The sequence below is a fragment of the Salvia hispanica genome, chromosome 6 (genome assembly GCF_023119035.1).
Source record: "Salvia hispanica cultivar TCC Black 2014 chromosome 6, UniMelb_Shisp_WGS_1.0, whole genome shotgun sequence".
NCBI lineage: Eukaryota > Viridiplantae > Streptophyta > Magnoliopsida > Lamiales > Lamiaceae > Salvia > Salvia hispanica.
In genome coordinates, this window is record NC_062970.1 from 19,177,483 (window position 1) to 19,197,451 (window position 19,969).

The 19,969-nt window shown below is 35.2% G+C and overlaps 2 protein-coding genes and 1 non-coding gene across 3 annotated transcripts; all 3 read left to right on the forward strand.

Annotated features, from left to right (window-relative positions):
• The first annotated feature begins 2,738 nt into the window (after positions 1-2,738).
• LOC125192177 lies at positions 2,739-3,261 on the forward strand. The gene has a single exon (XM_048089685.1). The coding sequence runs from the start codon at positions 2,768-2,770 to the stop codon at positions 3,005-3,007; it is 240 nt and encodes a 79-aa protein (XP_047945642.1). The 5' UTR covers positions 2,739-2,767; the 3' UTR covers positions 3,008-3,261.
• Positions 3,262-7,158: 3,897 nt separating this feature from the next.
• On the forward strand, positions 7,159-7,239 carry TRNAL-AAG. The gene has a single exon. It is a non-coding gene; the product is annotated as a tRNA-Leu (tRNA).
• Positions 7,240-10,477: 3,238 nt separating this feature from the next.
• On the forward strand, positions 10,478-11,413 carry LOC125194861. The gene has a single exon (XM_048093077.1). The coding sequence runs from the start codon at positions 10,478-10,480 to the stop codon at positions 11,411-11,413; it is 936 nt and encodes a 311-aa protein (XP_047949034.1).
• The last annotated feature ends 8,556 nt before the right edge of the window (positions 11,414-19,969 follow it).

Sequence of the window (19,969 nt, forward strand, 5' to 3'; positions counted from 1 at the left end):
AAGTCGATGACTATTCATAGCTATTACATTGACACCAAAGAAGAGTTCGACCCAATGCTTTAGTTCTTTCCTAGTTGATCCTGATTCAACATTAGAAGTATATTGATTTTTCCCCAATAACCGAATACTTTTGTCTGTAAATACTGCATATTTGATTCCATCCATAAATCTATTTTCTACCCTATGAGTTCTAGTCTCAATAAGAATGTTATTTCTTACTGTTCATATATTATGATATGAATATACCACACCAATTTGTTATGTGTGGGTGATGAGATTCCATTGATGTAGAGCCAATTCCAATAGACTTATTGGAGGGTCCCATTGGTGTGCATCCAGTAGGAATTGAACCTATGAATTTGCCAATTATGAGTTGGGCGCTTTAACCATTCAGCCATGGATGCTTAGCGGGGATCCTCGTACATGGTGAATAACCAAATTTCAATTGAAATGAAATCTTTAGGATAAATCAATGCAATTTAGGAGGAATCAATGAAAGGACATCAATTCCAATCCTGGATTTTCGAATTGCGAGAGATATTGAGAGAGATCAAGAATTCTCACCATTTCTTAGATTCATGGATCCAATTCAATTCAGTGAGGTCTTTCATTCACATTTTTTTCCACCAAGAACGTTTTCTAAAACTCTTTGAGTATCCTACTTTCACGCAATTCACAGGGTTCAACAAGCAATCGATATTTAATGATCAAGGGTGTAATACTATTTGTAGTAGCGGTCCTTATATATCGTATTAACAATCGAAATATGGTCGAAAGAAAAAATCTCTATTTGAGAGGGCTTCTTCCTATACCTATGAATTCCATTAGACCCAGAAATGATACCTTGGAAGAATCGGTTGGGTCTTCCAATATCAATAGGTTGATTGTTTCGCTCCAAGTATCTTCCAAAAGGAAAAAAGATCTCGGAGGTTATACTCTAGGGATAACAAGGTTCGTCCACGGAGGGTGAGTCAGGGCCTAAGATCAGGCCGAAAGGCGTATTTTAACATTTCTTAAAATTCGTGTCGGATATAAATGGGACTCCTATTTGTGGACGAAGAGAGTATATTATAAAAGAAATAGGGTGCATAAAGTGATAAAAAAAATTAGAGATGTGGTTTTAATTTAGAGCAACAAAACTATAAACAAAAATACATCAAAGGAAAAAAACAATATTTAATCACAAAACAGTTGAGAAAGAAAATTGAGACCGCAAAACAAACATTATTAATACAAAATACGAAAAAAGATCATTTGGAAATCTGACTTCATAATTTCATAGAAAAACAACTACAGTACATAAGTACATCATACTTATTAGTTTGGCAAACCCACAACACGTAAACAATTCTCAGCCTTGAACTTAACTAGTTTCATAGCCTCAACAATTAAAAAATGGCCCAAAGGTGGATCTCGGCCCAATAGTTGATTTTCTTGAAAAAAATAGGTCTGTCATATGGTCATGTGTTCGCACTCTCAATCACTCACATGCATGATACATCCTCTCTAGTATAACATGCTCCATCCAGTGTCGTAGCAATGCAAATGTGGCCATAGAATAGCAAAGATATCAACCCTACTGCTGCTCTCAAATTCAGAATCCCTCTCCAGCTTATGCATTTCCATGCTCGGAAAAAAATAATACTTATGATTATATTATTAGTCCTAGTGAATATGATACTCGTGATTCCGTTAGCTATATTATAGTTGTATCATACACTTGTAGTAATATTTTAGTGCTGATAAGAAGTGCATCATCGTTCTGCACAACCTTGATATTCGCCAAATGGATGTTAAGCATGTCTCTCTTAACAGTGATCTTGATGAAGAGATCCATATGTAACATTCGGAAGTATTTGTAGTGAACCTGAAGTATTAATAGAACCAAAATCAGCGTATACAATGGTGAGTCTCGACGTATTCGTCGATGACATAATAGAGTAAGTCATTTGATCATAACAAGGGTTATTTCGGTCGACTATGTGAAGTCAATGGACAATTTAGCAGATTTGCTAGCCAAATGATTAAACTGGATCAAAAGAGTACATTGTCAGAGGAATGAGTTTGAAATCAATAACTTAAAGAATCGTCATAGTACTCGACTAAACTAACCAAGATGACTAAAGATCTCCAATAATTTACTTCAAGAAGAAATCTAAGCTATGAAAGTTTGTGTCTATTCTCTAAAGAGAAATTGATTGTGTGTTGAAACATAACCTAGTAATGAGGTTAATAGTACTACTACTTTTAAATATGTACTTTAAAAGGTCACATGTTTTGTACAAAATAGAATATTAGCATGTCGTAGAATTATTGTACATTATAGTACACACGTACCAAACTGAGTATAAGATGTCTAGTTATAGATGTAAGGAGAATGTGTGGATCATGGATGTACTAAATATATGAAAAAAGTTGTTTTTTTTTCAAAGGAATGTATGCAATTGTTAAGTTTCTTGATTCATATCTGAGCTCTTCGATCTAAAAAAAAAAGGTAGTGCCTATAATTAAATTGTGAGGTAGTCTAACAAAAAAAAACATTCTGTTTTACTATGCGAAAACACGCATGATACTACTTACTATATAAAGACTTTCAATTGATGCACAATCGACCAAGTAAATTTTGTTGGTATAGCGCATGTTGAGGCTTCATTTCCTCACCAAGAAATGCGGCACCATTAGAAACAAAATAAAACTCAATAAAAATGAAGAAAATAATCCACAACCAAATACAAAATTTTGAATTGTTTTACAAAGGAAGTTGAAGATGGAAAGGAAGAATGAAGATAAATTGAATTTAGAGGTGGTGGTAGAGTCAAGTCCATACACTCAATTCAAGGACATAGAAGACTACAAGCAACAGGCATACGGTGCTCAGGGCCACCAGCAACCGAAGCCCGGCCGCGGCGCTGCCAGCTCCACCGATGCCCCGACTCTCGCCGGCGCTGCCGCCACCGACCCTCAAGCTCAACTCTCCACCAACCCAACCGACCGAAAGTCTGCTTAATAAGTTTTTGAATGGATAATTTTAATAAATTAGAAAATTGGAAATAGAACAAAGTTCAATTTTCTACATAATGTAAATAGCAGTTACTAAAGTAAAATAGATGAACACAATTTATAGTTTTCGTGTGGAGTAACATATGGCATATGTGTTTAAATATGCATCATTCAATTTTCTTAAATTGTATACATGTTTGTTTGTTTTTGTCTCTTTGTTTCACCTTGAACCTATGTTATTAAACTACGCTTCTTTACTTTGTTCCTTTCTTCCTCGGTTTTTTTTTTTTTTGGTTTCACCTTTAACAATGATAATTTAATCCTTTACTAAATCAAAATTTTATAAAATAGAAACACTATTTATTGGCCTTAATTATACATATAAGTAGGGTTAAGCAATATTTGATCCAACACGAACACGCACGTTCAGGATTTGGATCCTTATAGGGTCGACCCAATAAGAACCCGAAGATAACAGGTTGGGTTAGGTTGGGTTTGGGTTATTTGTTAAGAATTATTTTAATTATTTTTATTAATTAAATAAAATTATAATTTAATTTAAGTTACTTTTATTAATTAAAAAAGATTATTAAAAAATATTATACTTTAAATTTATTAATTTTAGTAATTATTTTTTTATAAATTAAAAAAATATTATACTTTAATTTTATAAAAAAGGTAATTATTTTAATCATTTAATTTTATTATTTAGATTTAATATTACTATACTTTAATTTTATTATTTTGATTTAAGAAAATAATTGTTTGAATTTTGTAATATCTTATTATATCGTGTAATATCATATTTTTATTCGTTATGGTGTCGTGTCAAACTATATTGTATATAGGAATTTACTATCATTAACATATGGCTGACTTTTTATTGGATACACGATAACCCGCATGAATCCAACATGAATCCGTTAGGTTAGGACCCGATTATTTCAGGTTGGATTGGGTTTTTGACCTTATTGGATTAGGTCTAGTGGCGGACACACGTTGAAGTGATGAGGGGCTTAAGCCCCTCCCAAACTTTTTTTTTTATATATAAATTCTATTGCAAAAATTTTCAGAGTGTGTCTTCAGCCCTTCCTAAGGTAATACCTTTGATGTCTAAATTATTAGAGGTTTAATGGAAGGAGGGGCTTGAAAATAAAATTACAGATAAAAACTACCTACAACAATAGCGGTGAATAGAGTTGGGAAGAAGAAAGATGAATTGATTTACGGCCACCAACAAATAAACTTAAATGATTAAATTAATATTAAAAGGAAAAGTCTGTTATCCTATTTAAGTGGAACGTTTTAGGCTCTACAAATTATAAAAAATATCATAACACTTTTTAAATTGATTTCCTATTGTCACTTTCAATGAATGTAGAATTTAATTGCCACCACTTTAGAATATGAAATATATCATTCTTTTGATTAAACTTGTGTTGAATTAATTTTATCTATTAGATATTTATGCATTTTTATAATAGTTATTATTGTGATTTTATTATATGTATATAATAATACTCCTCCGGTCCACGAATAGGAGTCCCGTTTTATCATTTTAGTATGTCCATAAATAGAAGTCTCGATTCATTTTTACTATAAATGGTAATATGGTCTCACTTTCTATTAACTCGTTCCACTAACATTTCCTAAACTAATATATACAACTATACAAGTGAGACACATATTTCACTAACTCTTTTCCATCCACTTTTCTTAATATTTCTTAAAATTCGTGCTGCCAAGAAATGACACTCCTAATGACGGACGGAGGTATGTATATTATCTACGAAAAATTTTAGTGAAGCTCTTGCCAAAATTTATTTTTGCATCCGCTACTGGTTAGGTCAATAACAGGTTGACTCAATAACTACCCAACTCACACGATTTGGCAGTAGTATGTATAAGTGGAACATGATATGAAAGTATAATGGGTGGCGACTATAACATTTATTGGGCTTTGGTGAAACTACAATGCGTGGCAAATAAAAAGGCAACGGCCTATAACAAAGAATTTACAAACATTTTAATTCAGAAATGAACGCGGAGTTGACTATTAGGCCCACGAAGATGACATGTAATTAATTGGGCTTTGGTCGTTATATTTATTCATCAATTTGGACTTAGGAGCATCCGCAATGGTCGGCTAGCCGATTCGTCGCGCTAGCCGATCGGCTAGCCGAACCATTGCAATCGGCCAGAGCGAAATCGGCTAGTGCTTCGGCGTGGGCTGGCCGATCGCTCGTCGCGCCGAAGCGTGGCCGATCGGCTAGCCGCCATTGTGGCGGCCCGATCAGCCAGCGATCGGCCAGCGCCGATTTTTTTTTTTTTTTTTTTTTTTTTTAAAACCTAGATTTTCGTTTCATTTTCATTTGCACCACTTGTTTTAACGAGTTTTTCTCTCTCTAACTTTCTGTACAAGAGCATCATCGAGCGATGAGTAACGCGGGTGGTAGCGGTGGTGGTAGTGGTGGTAGTGGTGGGGATCCGGAGGAGTACGAACGGAGGATGAACGAGGCTATGGATGCCTACATGAACCGCGGGATGGAGCGGTACATGCGTATGGTGGAACAGCAGGCGATACCTCGCCCTCCACGAGTTATCCACCACCGAGCGGTGATTGATCGGGATCACGTAGCCGCACATCAGCTGCACATCGTTGGCGCATTAGAGCGTCGATATCTGTGTTTCCGCTTCAGGCACGATGCGCGCTGGCAGACCCGGCCACACCCCTATTCAAAAGTGCGCGGCGGCAATCAGGCAGTTGGCCTTCACGGAGGCGCGCAGACATGTGGGATGAGTACCTCCACATCGGGAGTCGTCGGCCACGAGATGTACGAAGGATTTCGTGGGGCGTGATCGGCATTTTCGGTGAGCCGGTACCTTCGAAGCCCTACTCCCGAAGATTGTCAGAATTTGATGCAGATGCAGGGGAGAAGCATGGGTTCCCCCCTGGGATATTAGGCAAAGCATAGATTGTATGCATTGGGAGTGGAAGAATCGGTCCGGCCGCCCTGGAAGGGGGCCTACACGACCGGCTACAAGTCAAAGAACCCCACGATAATCCTCGAGGCCGTAGCTAATTACCGGCTGTGGATCTCGCATGCGTATTTTGGGGTAGCCGGGTCGGACACACCCCGACCTCAACGTCCTGAACTCGTCTCCCCTCTTCAACGAGAAGTGCCAGGGCGTCGGTCCAGCCGTCTCATTTGTGGCCAACGGCAACCGGCATGATATGGGCTACTACTTGGCGGATGGGATATACCCTCGGTGGCCGGTCTTTGTGAAGACGATCCGACAAACAAGTGATGAAAAGAAGGCCTACTTTGCGCAACGACAGGAGTCGGCGCGCAAGGACGTGGAGCGCGCATTTGGTGTGCTCCAGTCTCGATGGGCGGCAATTAAGGGTCCAACGCGTTTGTGGGATGTCGGATGCGTTTCCCAGATAATGTACGCCTGCATTATCCTTCACAACATGATTGTCGAAGACGAAGGCGTACAACTGACTAGTTGGGTCAGTGACGATAAAGCCGGTCCAAGCCACGGAACGGCCACCCCTAGTGTACGACGTGGGGTAGCTCTCGATGAAGCCGGCCGCCTTCAGAAATTTGCCAACGTGCGCCAAGTGGATGCTCATATTCAACTCCAAAAGGATATAATTGAAGAGTTGTGGGCACGGAGGATTGCACGGCGATAGTTTTTTTCTTTATTATGCATGTAATTTTTTTTTATCTATGTAACTTTTTTAAATGCAATTAATGAAGTTTCCCGTATATGTGTCGTAAATTTAATTCCGTATTTTAATCGTAATTTTAATTCCGTAAATGTAGTATATTTTGAATTATTTTTATTGCGGCTGGCCTATGGCTGGCCTAAATCTGATGTGGCAGGTGGTTTTTTTAGTGTTGCTAACATGGCAGGGGAGAGAATGGCTGGCTTAAGCACCATTGCGGATGCTCTAAGTTGCCCAATATCAATTTCATTGGGCAAATAAAAAAAATATGGAGTTTCTTTGTAACTAACCTCTTCTCCACTAAATAGTGATAATTATTGCATATCTTTCTTTAAATTATCAGTAAATAGTCGTTTCATTCACACCAATTACTAGTTATATTGATAATAAGTTATATTGGTATAATAATCAAATTCCATATCAAAGTTGAGATGGCCGAGTTGGTCTAAGGCGCCAGATTAAGGTTCTGGTCCGAAAGGGCGTGGGTTCAAATCCCACTCTCAACATAATTTTCTTTTTTTTAGTAATTATTATTATTATTTACATTGTTTAAAAAAAACTGCAATTATTTTTTTTTTCATATATTCTAATTTTTGTACAAACAGTATTTTTTTAAAAAAAATTGTTACAAATAGAATCCCAGTGTTTTTTCCATTTTAAAGAAAATCAAACTCTAATTCGGTAGGCCAAGTTTATTTATTAATTAAAATGAAAAGGACTCGATAATTACTACGTGCAATCTAAAATTGGTACAACGGCAGCAGCTATATGGATTCTCTTTTTCATGGAGTTTGACTGCGCCATTTGTGCTGTTTTAATCTATATAGACAACACATTTATAGTAAAAAATGAAAGCAAGCCAATTATTATGTTATGCAACTAAGCCATCACATACAAATAACGACGTAGCATGAATTAATTGAAATATTAGTGATGGTTTAATCATGTCAATCCATTGAGTGGGTGATGAGGCTGGCCCCAATAGTCTTATATTTCATTTTAATTAAAATTATATGTACATTTGGCTCAAACTTCTTATTGACTAATGTAAGATCAAGTTGTCTACTAAAAATTTTCCTTAAATTAAAAAAGAAAATTACATTAAAGAGTTATTTATGTAACTTCTCATTGACTATTGTAGGATCAAGTTGTCCACTATAAATTTCCTTAAATCAAAGTAGAATATTACAATAAAGAGTTTATGTATGTAGCCGCCGTACTTCCATCACTCGTATTATACTATTATTATATTCAATGATTGTGGAAAATTTGATCCAAAAAATCCAACATATGACAAATCAAGTTGTAGCCGAAAGACAGAAAAATTAACAACTATTTAATTGGGGGCATGACATAATATTTACCCCTTCAATCAATTGTATATAATATAATTAGTGGGTATATGATGTTTAAATTGCGATATCCACAAGGCTTATCATTACCTCTTAGGGTCCGTTTAGGGTCCGTTTGATAAGTTAGTAATGCCTGGATATAGATACTTATGTGACTATTTTTAAGTGTTTGATATCATAGTTAACCTATTATGTCAGCCCGTGGTTTTCTCTATGGCCCATCCGAGCCCGCAAATTTTTCCTTAAAATACAAAGATATGTATCTCACAAATTTGGTCGGATAGCATTTCTACCTCATTTATTATGATTTATTAATACAAAATCTAGATAATTTATTATCTACCAAACAACAATGAAAAAACCTTCATCCGAGCTTATCTTGACACGAAGCCCACATTTCTTATCTTATTTAACATATCTTGTTATATCTCATCTTTCTTATCAAACGAGCGGTTAGGGTTATGATTATTTGAATCTTATTTTTAATAACACGACTCGCATATCGAAATCGAGGTCTTAATTAATAAAGTTGGTGAAAATTTTCCTCATTTCAAAATGAAATTTGAAAATTAGTACACACTAAAATAATGGCCAGAAAGATGTAAGGGTAGCTAGTATACATCTTTGGCCTTTGAACATTTTACAGTAAACCACAAATTTATAAAATCATGAAATGAAATATCAATTGAAAATACAAATCCAATAATCGAAATACAAGTAAAATATAAATATAATTAGTAGTAGTTTGATACTCATGCAAGTTGCAACGGACGAAACAATAATTGCGAAGAAAGGGGTAATTTTTATCTACTTTTGGTTTTCAACACTAATTTTTATTTTTGGAATGTGTGACAAATGTTCAACTTTGATTTAATATGATTTTACTTCCAGAAGTCATATTTTAGCTAAAGTTGCCCTCATAATCAAATCGATTCCAATTAATCATGTGCAATTTGCCAATTTTAATAAAAAGCCAATGTATACATATTTATATTGGACCTTAATTTAATGTGTTAAGCAAAGTCTGTAACAAAAATTGATTATGATATATAGTTTTAAATTAGGGTATTAGTCCCTATAATCATAAACTTTGAATAAAATTTGATATATTCCACAAATTTGAAAGTTGATTCCATAAATCATGAATTTAGACTTTATGGCAAATTTCTCACGAAATCAGTTTTTCTCCAAATCATGGAAAATTCACTACAAAGGATAAGTTCATATTTTTCCAAATCAAATTTAAGTTCATAAAATATTATCAAAATAGGCCCCAGTCTGTGATTGGAGGGACTAATAGTCTTAATTAAGAATGAATTCCTCGTCATTTCTCACACAAAAAGTTCATACAGTACTATTTTAAACGTTATTCATGTCACATTTAATTTTCTTATTATGTCAAATGTGTGTAATCAAATATTTTATATATTAAGATTTCGCATTCGATTTATCATAGTCTTTAATCTAATATACTATTTTGCAAATAATATTAAGGGTGTGTAGCAAATATTTTAAATATGAAATGTTGTATAGTTAATTTCATGACTAATCTCTTATAGTGAATTTCTTATGAGTTGGGGGAAAATATGATAAAATTCATAATTTTTGCAATTAATTTCAATTTTATGGGAAAAATATCAAATTTTAGCTTACTGACCAACACGGTGAGAAAAAATCGAATAACACATTTAAATTTTTCTCAGGCTAAAAATACTTTTATTTCATTTCAAGTGTACAGAAAAAGTGAAATACAGTATACTTTATTCAGGATTATTCATTTGAAAATGGTACTCTGAGCATCACTTGTATTGTAGGGGAGAGATATTGATGCACAGCTTTTTTATAAAGTTAATGCAAATATTGGTTGCTCTTTATTAATTGCGTGGCCATTCCATATTCGTTCCCTATCATAGAAGCAAAAATATTTGCAGGACTGTACAGTTGCTTAAAATATGGCATTTTACTGTCTCTAGAAACAAATAAAATAATGAATAAACTCGACCAACAGTAGTACTATCACTATCTGTGTTCAAATACGCAATGAGTGTCTCTTCAACATTCGGTTTGACAATGAGCAATCTTAACAAGTAAATTTGCCCCACAAACACACAAAAAGAAAAGCTGTTGTTTTTTGATTGAGAGAGAGAGAGAGAGCCGTCCCACTTTCTGCACAAGCTACTAAAATTGTTATATTTAAATTTTTTCAATGATTTTTTATAGCGGAATGAGTAAAGAATGTCACGCTTATATAAAAAGGTAAGGGGCCGGCTCTTGGAATCCAATAACTCTCTTCTCTCTCATACAAGAAAAGCACCATTCAAATTTCTTTAATCTCCCTATATATATACTCTCTTTGAACCAAATTTGTTACAAAAAAAAATCTCATTGAATTATGGATGAGAAAAGGTGGCCAGTTTCTCAAAACGAAGCTCAATTGCAACACGACTCCGACGATGAAGATGAAGCGCTCTCGTTGAGTGATCTCCCGCTCATTCATCAATGGAGAAAAGGAATTGAAAACAATACCAGCAATTTTCACTGCGAAAAAGGCGGAGAGGATCAGGAATTTGATTTCTGCGCTCTCTCAATGGAATCGGAAATGTGCGCGGCCGATGAGGTCTTTTTCAAGGGCCAAATCCTGCCGCTGCGCCACTCCGTCAGCTCGGAGAAGGCGCTGTTGCAAAATTACGACGCTCGCCGCCGGAGCTGCTCGATTTCCCGATCGGATTCTATGGATCACTACTATTCCAGTAGAAGCAGCAGCATCAGCAGCGGCACATCCTCTTCCTCCACCTCCTCTTCCGCCACCGCCAAATACAATAAGCCTAAATTGCCGCCGCGGATTCAATTCCACTCTCACCCTAGCCCCTCGCCGCGCCTGAATTTCCCTAGCAGCCGCTACGCCGCCGTGAATCACAGAAATTCCGTTAAGAATTCGTCGATCTGGAATGTGCTGCGGCTAGGTCTAGTCACGCCGCCGCCGGAGATCGCGTTCCGCGATCTGAAAGCGCGATCCGGAAATTCCGGCAGCCGGCGCAGCACCAGCAGCAACTCCAGCGCCGGAGACGGGAGAAAAAAGAAGCTGCGGCCGCGGATCCTCAGCGGCGGTTGCAGATGCGCCTCCGATGCGGTGGAGACGATCGCGCCGAGAGTGGTGATCATCAAGCGGAGCGCGAACGATGACGGCGAAATCGCGGCGGCGCTGCATCGCGATGATCCGAAATTGGCGAAGAAGCAGGTGGCGAAGAAGCATATCTCGCATCATCGGACGTTTGAATGGCTGAAACAGCTCACCGTGGAAGGCGCCGCTGATCAAATTCAATCGTAGAATTTTATTTTATTTTTGGAGAAAAGGGAAAAAAAATGTCGCGCGTGCTGCTTTTTTTTGTTTGATGTAACTTAACTTTAAAATTTTATTTTTAATTTTTTGGTTATGTGGCTGTTGTTGTCGAAATAATTTGTCTTTACCTGTAGCTTACTTTAACTAATTTACTGATTTAATATTTGTGGAGCATGATTGGGTTAATAGGAGCATCAGCGTTACGTATGATGCGAAAGTTAATTAGGATATAGAATTGGAGAGTTGAGGAATGATTGTACAAGCATAATGCAATGATAAATAGGGGTGGGTGGCAAGCTTTCATGATTATAGTGTGAACATTTATTATTCTCGTGAGTGTGAAAGTGGCATTTCATGTACGACATAATGCAGGGCATGAGAAGGATAATTAATGGTACAAATAAATCGAATTCTAACTTGTACCACACAAATATAAATAGTTGTGGTTTTTCACCTACAATTTTCATCATTCCATGTGATATTTGATATACTATTTGTATGCATTGAGTGTATTTATTAGTGTCGGTTCAAAATAAAAGGATGTGAGCAAGTGATAAAAAAAGAGGAAAATGACACGCTGAAAATGGAGTGTAGATGTCCTACGAGTTCAGTTACTGCAAATGTCGTCAGCATCTGAGGTTTTGTACTGCTGTTTTGCAGGTCACATTCTGTCATGTTTATGTTGATTGTTGATGGAGGAATCTTCAACTCCCTCGTCTTCTGACCATAAGCGAGGAATTTTTTTTGGCCCATGTTTTATGAAAATGATACTCCCTCCGTCCCCAATTAACAGACATTTTTCCATTTCGATTATTCATTTACATTTTATTATAAAACCAATATAAAAAATGAGTTTCACGTTCTACTAACTTTTAAAATCAACTTTTCTTTACATTTCTTAAACTCGTGTCTGGTCAAACTGTGACTTTTAATCGGGACGGAGTGGAAAAAAGTAAATTAAGTAAAAGAATAATGTAGATACGATTCTCTTCTGTATAATTCTTTCTCTTACTCTTTCTCTCCACTTTAACTATTTATTATCATCTTTGCAAAACAACGGCCGAAGAGAAACGCCCCACTTGTAATGGGACAGAGAGAGTATTTAAATTTTCCACATACAAGTCTCATTATTATTTAAAAAATAGTACTTCATCCATCCCGCCTAAGATGATACATTTTTTATTCAGCACAAGATTTATTCTAAGATGACACATTTCATATTCATTATAAGATTTTAGGAGTTGCTGGTTAATGTGTTTAATTAGATGGAGATTATGTGGATGTAAGTACTAAATGGAGAGAGAAAGAGAGTTGAACATCTTAATTAAAGTGAAAAAAAATAGTTACGTATATTAATTAAAGAAATAAAGTTACCAAAAATATAAATCAGTCATCTAGGACAAATAAAGTGCATTAGCTAAAACGGAGGAAGTAATACTAATCATTTTCTTTGAACTCGAAACTTTTTACCTTAATTGTTATGCTAAAAAAAGTTGGGAATATTAAGTTTATAGACATATACACGTGAATCTATCTCATTCGGCAAATCCTGAAGATTGGGAATTAAAATGGGAGTTGTTTGTTAAACGGGGGCCTCTTTATAATATACTGTGGGTCATCTTTTATATTTAAATTTAATCACAATATAAGACTAAATTATTATGTTATATTTTTGTAAGTAGAGTTTGGATATGATTAGTACGGGCATTCTGAGTTGGATTTCAATTATTTTAATCTTTATGAATTTGCATTTATTTTTTAAATGAAAAGTTGGAGAAGCCCATCCTTTGAGTAGATAACACTCGAGAAATAATAATAATAATAATAATAATAATAATAATAATAATAATAATAATAATAATATATTTTTGTGATGGATTGTGAATATATAAAGCAATTTATTAATGTAAAGCAATTTATTAATGTATTATGTATAGGTAAAAATGTAATTAAATATAAATTCTAAATATTGTATAAATTTCAAATTATGATATGGACTGTTAGAAAAAATATCAATAGATGATAAAATAATAATAATAAAAATATCAATACAGTGTCAACGGTTAATGCTGTGTTAATATCAAAATCTTGAATTTTTATAATGCATTGAAATTGTGTTGATACTATATTAACACCGTATTGAAAAGTTTAAAATTAGTACAATGTATACCGTTTGCATTTTAATCAGTATAAATATGTGAATCATCACATGCTTTCAATAAAATGACTCCAATCATATGATAACTTGTGTGGCGTCGATCATCATAGAACGATGACCATCATAGTGGATACATACATTTACATTAATTAGTGCATGATTTATTTCTTTATTATTAACCTGTATAAAACTCAATAGTATCTCTCATGATTGGTGAAAATGCACGCTTGCCTGCATGATATTTCATCCTCTCATAACTTATACTTGTCCACACATTTGATTTTAGGATATACTCCATAAATTGCTAGTGATACACTTTACTTTAATCTATTAATCTATAACTGTAGTTAGATTTATTATTAAAATGTTTTAATGATGACTATACCTTTAGATTTGTGAAACTTCGACACCTCCAAACGATTTAAAATTTAAATGACATGACAGAAAAAATTGCTGTGAACTATAAACATTTGTTTTGATTAATTTGATTTGTATATTTATGATACTTCGTAAAATTAATATTGTCAAAAAGTTCTAATATAAGAATTTATTGCAATTAAGATACTTTTTTGGCTTTCAAAATATTTTTTTATTTATTTTTTTTGCTTTAAAACTATATATTATTATATTTATTTCCCTTTTTCCACACTTTTATCTATGATTTCTCTTTGTTTAAAGATGTTCTCCTGATTGTAGTGTTGGTCAAATATAGTGATTTATTATAACTAATCCCAATAATATTCGGGAACATCTAACTATATATATAGAATAATTACTTTCTTTTCATTATTTCATTCAAAATACTATTAGTCTAAATACAAATAAATGATATGCTACATACCTTATGTATACCTTATGTGAGCATCATTCTTGTTTGACGGCTGACGCACATTTAGTATTAATTTGTTTCGATTTATATATTTAGTTTGATTTTAATACATTAAAAATGTTATTGAAATTTTTAATTTCACAAAATTCATAAAAATCAAAGCTAGATTTGTAATACACTCGGATTTTGCACTGTTTTAAGACCATTATTTGGTCCGTTTTGAGTGTCAAAATTATAATATATGTCCATTATTTGTATGTTTTATCTATTTTGATTTTTTGACATGTTTTGTGATAAATGTGCAAAATAGAGTCTAAAAAGATAGCAAAAAGTCAAGTTAGAAATCTGGAGAAAAAATTCCCTAATCTAGACATACCAAATGACATAATGAGTTAGTATGTCCAACAAATAATTATTTGACAAATAGAACTCTAAAGAACTCTAAAAAAGCCATATTCTAACTATAGTCTATCCATAACTATACATAGAAATTAACTGATTTAAATGTAAATTCAACTATACCTTAAAATTATGGAAATTTCTTCAAAATAATTTGAACCTTCATATGCATACTCCCAATTGCATATTGTATCTAATGGTAGTAATATATGCGTACAATTTTAACTTTTACTACATACTAAGAAAAAGTAAAAAAAATGAAAAAACATGCTATCAAAAAATAATTTTAAAAAGAAAACTAAAAATAATATAATATATCAACAAAATTTAAATTAATAGCTTAACTTTACTATTTATGTAGAATATAGGTTTATAAATATAATAACACGTGTATACGTATAAGAACTTCCTTCTATGCATTGTTTCATATCAATACACAACTTAAATTCATCCTTGTGTTGTCATTACAAACAATGAAGTGTGGGTAACTTAATTAAAATTTGTTAACATATTATTAATAATTTCAAATTTTACTACGTAGCATATTTTATATAGTACTCCCTCCGTCCCGGCTAAGATGACACATTACTTAGCCGGCAAGGGGTTTTAGGAGTTATTGGTTAAAGTGTTTAATTGGAGAGAGAGAAGGTGAGTGTAAATATTAAAGTAGAGAGATAAACAAAGATGGATATTTTAATAGGAGTGAGAAAAAGTGGTTGAGTGTATTAATTGGAGAGAGAAAGTTACCAAAAAAAGGAAATGTGTCATCTTAGTTGGGACAAACTAAAAAAGAAAACGTGTCATCTTAAACGGGACGGAGGGAGTAGTATATAACATTCAAGAAATTTATAAATAAAAAAATAAAATAGCAAAGGCATGTATAATTGCACGATCCCATTAGATTCAATATGTATGCAAGGAAGGTTCAGAATATTTTGGAGAAATTTCCATATCTATAAATATATAAAAGTGGAGTTTTGGAGATATTTGCAAAATTGCCACTATGAATATTATAATAAAATAAAATGAAATCAAGACTTCATAATAATAAATTGTAACTGTATAAGTATTAGGGTGTCTCCGGTGGCGCCCCTCCCACTCGCCCCTCCACTAGACCTTCCCACAAAAACTGCATGCCACGTCAGCACTAGCCCTTCCCATTCCACTGCCACATCACTAGCCCTTCCCACTGCACTAGCCCTTCCCACAATTAAATTAAAATTCACGGAATTAAAATTCGACACAAATACGAACGGGAAATAAGAATATTTCATTAAAAAAAAACATACATCATTCGAAAAAAAAAATTACATAGTAGATAGAAAAAAAACAACCACATCAGTGTCCACCCCTCCGCGTCCAAACCTCTTCGATGATATCCTCCTGAAGTCGAATATGGGCATTTCTTTGCCGCATGTCGGCAAATGCGCGCAACCGCTCAACCTCTCCATGAGGTACCCCCATGTTCACATTCGCGGTGGCCACGCCGTGGCTTGGACCGGCACCCGTGTCATCTTCGCTGGTCCACTGAGTCAGTTCGTCCCTTTCACTTTCGACAATCATGTTGTGCAAAATGATACACGCGTACATGATGTCGCCGATGTTGGGAATATACCACTGCCGTGTCGGACCCCCCACCATCGCCCATCGACTCTGGAGCGCACCAAATGCGCGCTCAACATCCTTGCGCGCTGCCTCCTGCCGGGTCGCAAAGTAGGACTTCTTTGGCCCGATCGCATGCTTGATCGTCTTCACAAAGACGGGCCAGTTTGGGTATATCCCATCCGCCAAATAGTATCCCATATTGTGCTGGTTGCCGTTGGTGATGAAACTGATGGCGGAACCAACGCCATTGCCCTGATCGTTGAACAGGGGCGATGACTGGAGGCCGTTGATGTCGTTGTTCGACCCGGCCACTCCAAAATAAGCATGCCATATCCATAGCCGGTAGTCAGCTACAGCTTCAAGGATCATCGTGGGATGCTTGGCTTTGAAGCCGGAAGTGTGTATCCCCTTCCAGGCGGCGGGGCAGTTCCTCCACTCCCAATGCATACAATCGATGCTGCCCAACATCCCAGGGAACCCGTGCACCGACCCGTGCATATTAATCAGCCGCTGGCAGTCTTCGGGGCTCGGACGCCGAAGATACCTGATCCCCGAATATCGCTCTAACGCCCGCGCAAAACTCCAACGAGACACTCGACGGCTGAAGACTCCCCAATGTGGAGGTACTCGTCGAACATGTCGGCCGGGCCTCCGTACGCCGGTTGCCTGATTGCGGCCGTACACTTCGTATTGGCGTGTGTCCGGGTTTGCCAGCCGCATCCTCCCTGATCCTGAAAAACTCGTACCTTCTCTCTAATGCACCAACGATATGCATAAACAGAGGACGATGCATCCTAAAACGTCGGCGGAATAAGGCATCCCCAAAACGCGGCTGCGGAGCAAAGTAATCCTCATACAACCGAATATGTGCAGCAATGTGGTTCCGGGGTACATGCCGTCGGCGATGGATCGGCGGAGGCCTCGGCCGCCGCCGCCTGCTGCCGTCGTTGCTGCCTCTGCCAGATCCGTCGATCAATCGCCTCTTGCACAGCGAGATCCAATTCATCATCACTATATCCATCACTATCACTAGCGCCTCCGCCACTACCACCCGCACGACTACTCGCCATTATAGATAATTGAAAAAAGAGGTTAGAGAGAGAAACTTGTCAACACAAGTGGTGTGAATGAAATAATGTTGGAGGAGCCCTATTTATAGAGTTTTTTTAAAAATAAAAAAATAAAAATAAAAATAAAAATTCCGGACGTCCGACCTTCGCCACAGTGGCGGACGTCCGGTCGGACGTCGACGCGAGGGGCGAGGCCATCGCAGGGGCACTCGGGACGGGCGTGGGCGCCCTTCCCGCCCACTATGGCGCCCGTCAGGTCGCCCGTCCCCGACGGGCGAGTGGGAGGGGGGCCGGTGGAGATACCCTTAATGTCGACGAAAAAAAAAGAAACTACATTGAATACCTGCATCTCATTTGGAGAAAATTCAATTTTTCGATTTTATGTTTTTATTGTAAATATTTTGGTTCGATTCATTTGATGAGTTCAGTTCGAATTTCTGTAATTAAATCAGTTCGATTACATGTATTCTTTATAAATGATGCAATTACTCGACTTCATTCACCTCAGGTAACAACACTTCCTTATTCACTATTCACTTTTCCTTCAATTTCGTTTCCCCTCTTTTAATCGCCTACTTTAATTTAGAAGTAATTGATTGCTTCAAGTCCACACATGATGAATTTTACAGCTAGGTTTTTTATCCTTCCCGTTGCATTTTCATTCAATTCGATCAGATTTATTTATTATTTCAACTTTGAAACTGTGTAGACTGGGGGAGTATGGAATAAAAGCTCAGCGCCTGCTGCCAGTCGGTTAGATTCGAGAACTGGAGACGTTATCACATGTTGGATTATCTCATGGAGAAGGAAGCTTTGATAATTCGAACATCAAGAGGGCGGGCATCTCTTTCTATACTCGGTTGACGATAATTTTATTTTTAAACATATTTATTTAAATATTATATAATTTTAAATAATATACTCCCTCCGTCCCATAAAAGTTGAGTCGTATTCCTTTTTAGTCCGTCCCAACAAAGTTGAGTCATTTCCTTTTTTAGCAAAAGACAAAACATCTAATCACTATTACTTTATTCTATCATTTACTTTACTCTCTCTTATCTTTCCTACTTTTTTCATCTCTCCTATTTATTTAATATAAATTCTTAATCTCCGTGCCCAAAAGTTTTGTATCAACTTTTATGAGACGGAGGGAGTATATTTTTAAATGATAATTATTTAAATAATTTATATTCTATTATTTATTGGAATAATAGTCATTTCAATCACTAAGTTTGGTCAAATTGTGGTCTGTCCATGAATTTTGAAATTAGAATATCAATGATGAAGTTTCATTTTTTTCAATTGCCCTATTCATACACAAATCAATATCTTTTTGTGATGTTAAAAATGACAATATTTCAAGGTTTAGAGTTAAGGGTTTAAGGAGGGAGGATAGAAAGTATAAATTGTGATCGTTTCTCTTATGATTGAAACTCAAAATCATTTTAGAAAGCATTAAGTCATTAACTATATTAGTTATAATGTTGAATTCATGTATTAGGTTATTCGTTTAAATAAACTAAATTCTAATCTTAATATGAATAAAATGTATGTACATTGAATTTGAATATGGTAATTTTTATTACAATATGTACATTGAAATAATTTTTAAATTTACTATAATATTTTTGTTCTATATAATAGGGATGTGTTAAAATGACAATCCATCTTAAAATAACACCATACCACCATTCCTAGCCAATCATTTGTACACGTGGACGAATAATCAGCTGCCATGTGGTAATCATAAAAAATTCGCAAGGATAAATTTATGCGGACTGCAACATCCAATACTCTAGACTGCAATATTCAATATTCTAGACTGCAATATTCAATACTCTAGACTGCAAGGTGACGCTGCCTGCAATATCCAATACGCTAGACTGCAATCTATAGATTGTTGTAAATTGTTGTCTAGCGTTTATACTATTGCAGTCTAGCATATATAATATTGCAGTCTAGCGTGGTGTCACAGTGTCATTTTAAGAGTATTGTCATTTTAACGCACCCCCTATATAATATACTCATTTATCAATACTATCGTTATATAATAAAATTACTCTTCGCAATTCTTTTACATAAATTATACTACTAAATTCATAATTTTGTACATCGCAACTTTATTTTAATAAAAGTAACTATTTTGATCAAATATAGTAATATTGTACGGTATATGTTTATGATTAAATACATTTATAATTTTAGACCCATATAAGGGTATTGTTTAATATTCCAAAAAATATTTTATAATTTGATATAAATAATATTGTTTAATATTTAAAAAATATTTTATAATTTGATATAAATAATATGCACCGTGCATAAGTGTAATACTAGTTTAAAATAATGAATGAGTTTAGAATTTATATTCATTAATTTCCATGTATAATTTATGCATAGTTGAAATATGATTTTTTTAGAATTCCATTTGTCAAATAACTACTTGTTGTACATGCCATCTCATTATGTCATTTGATAGATTA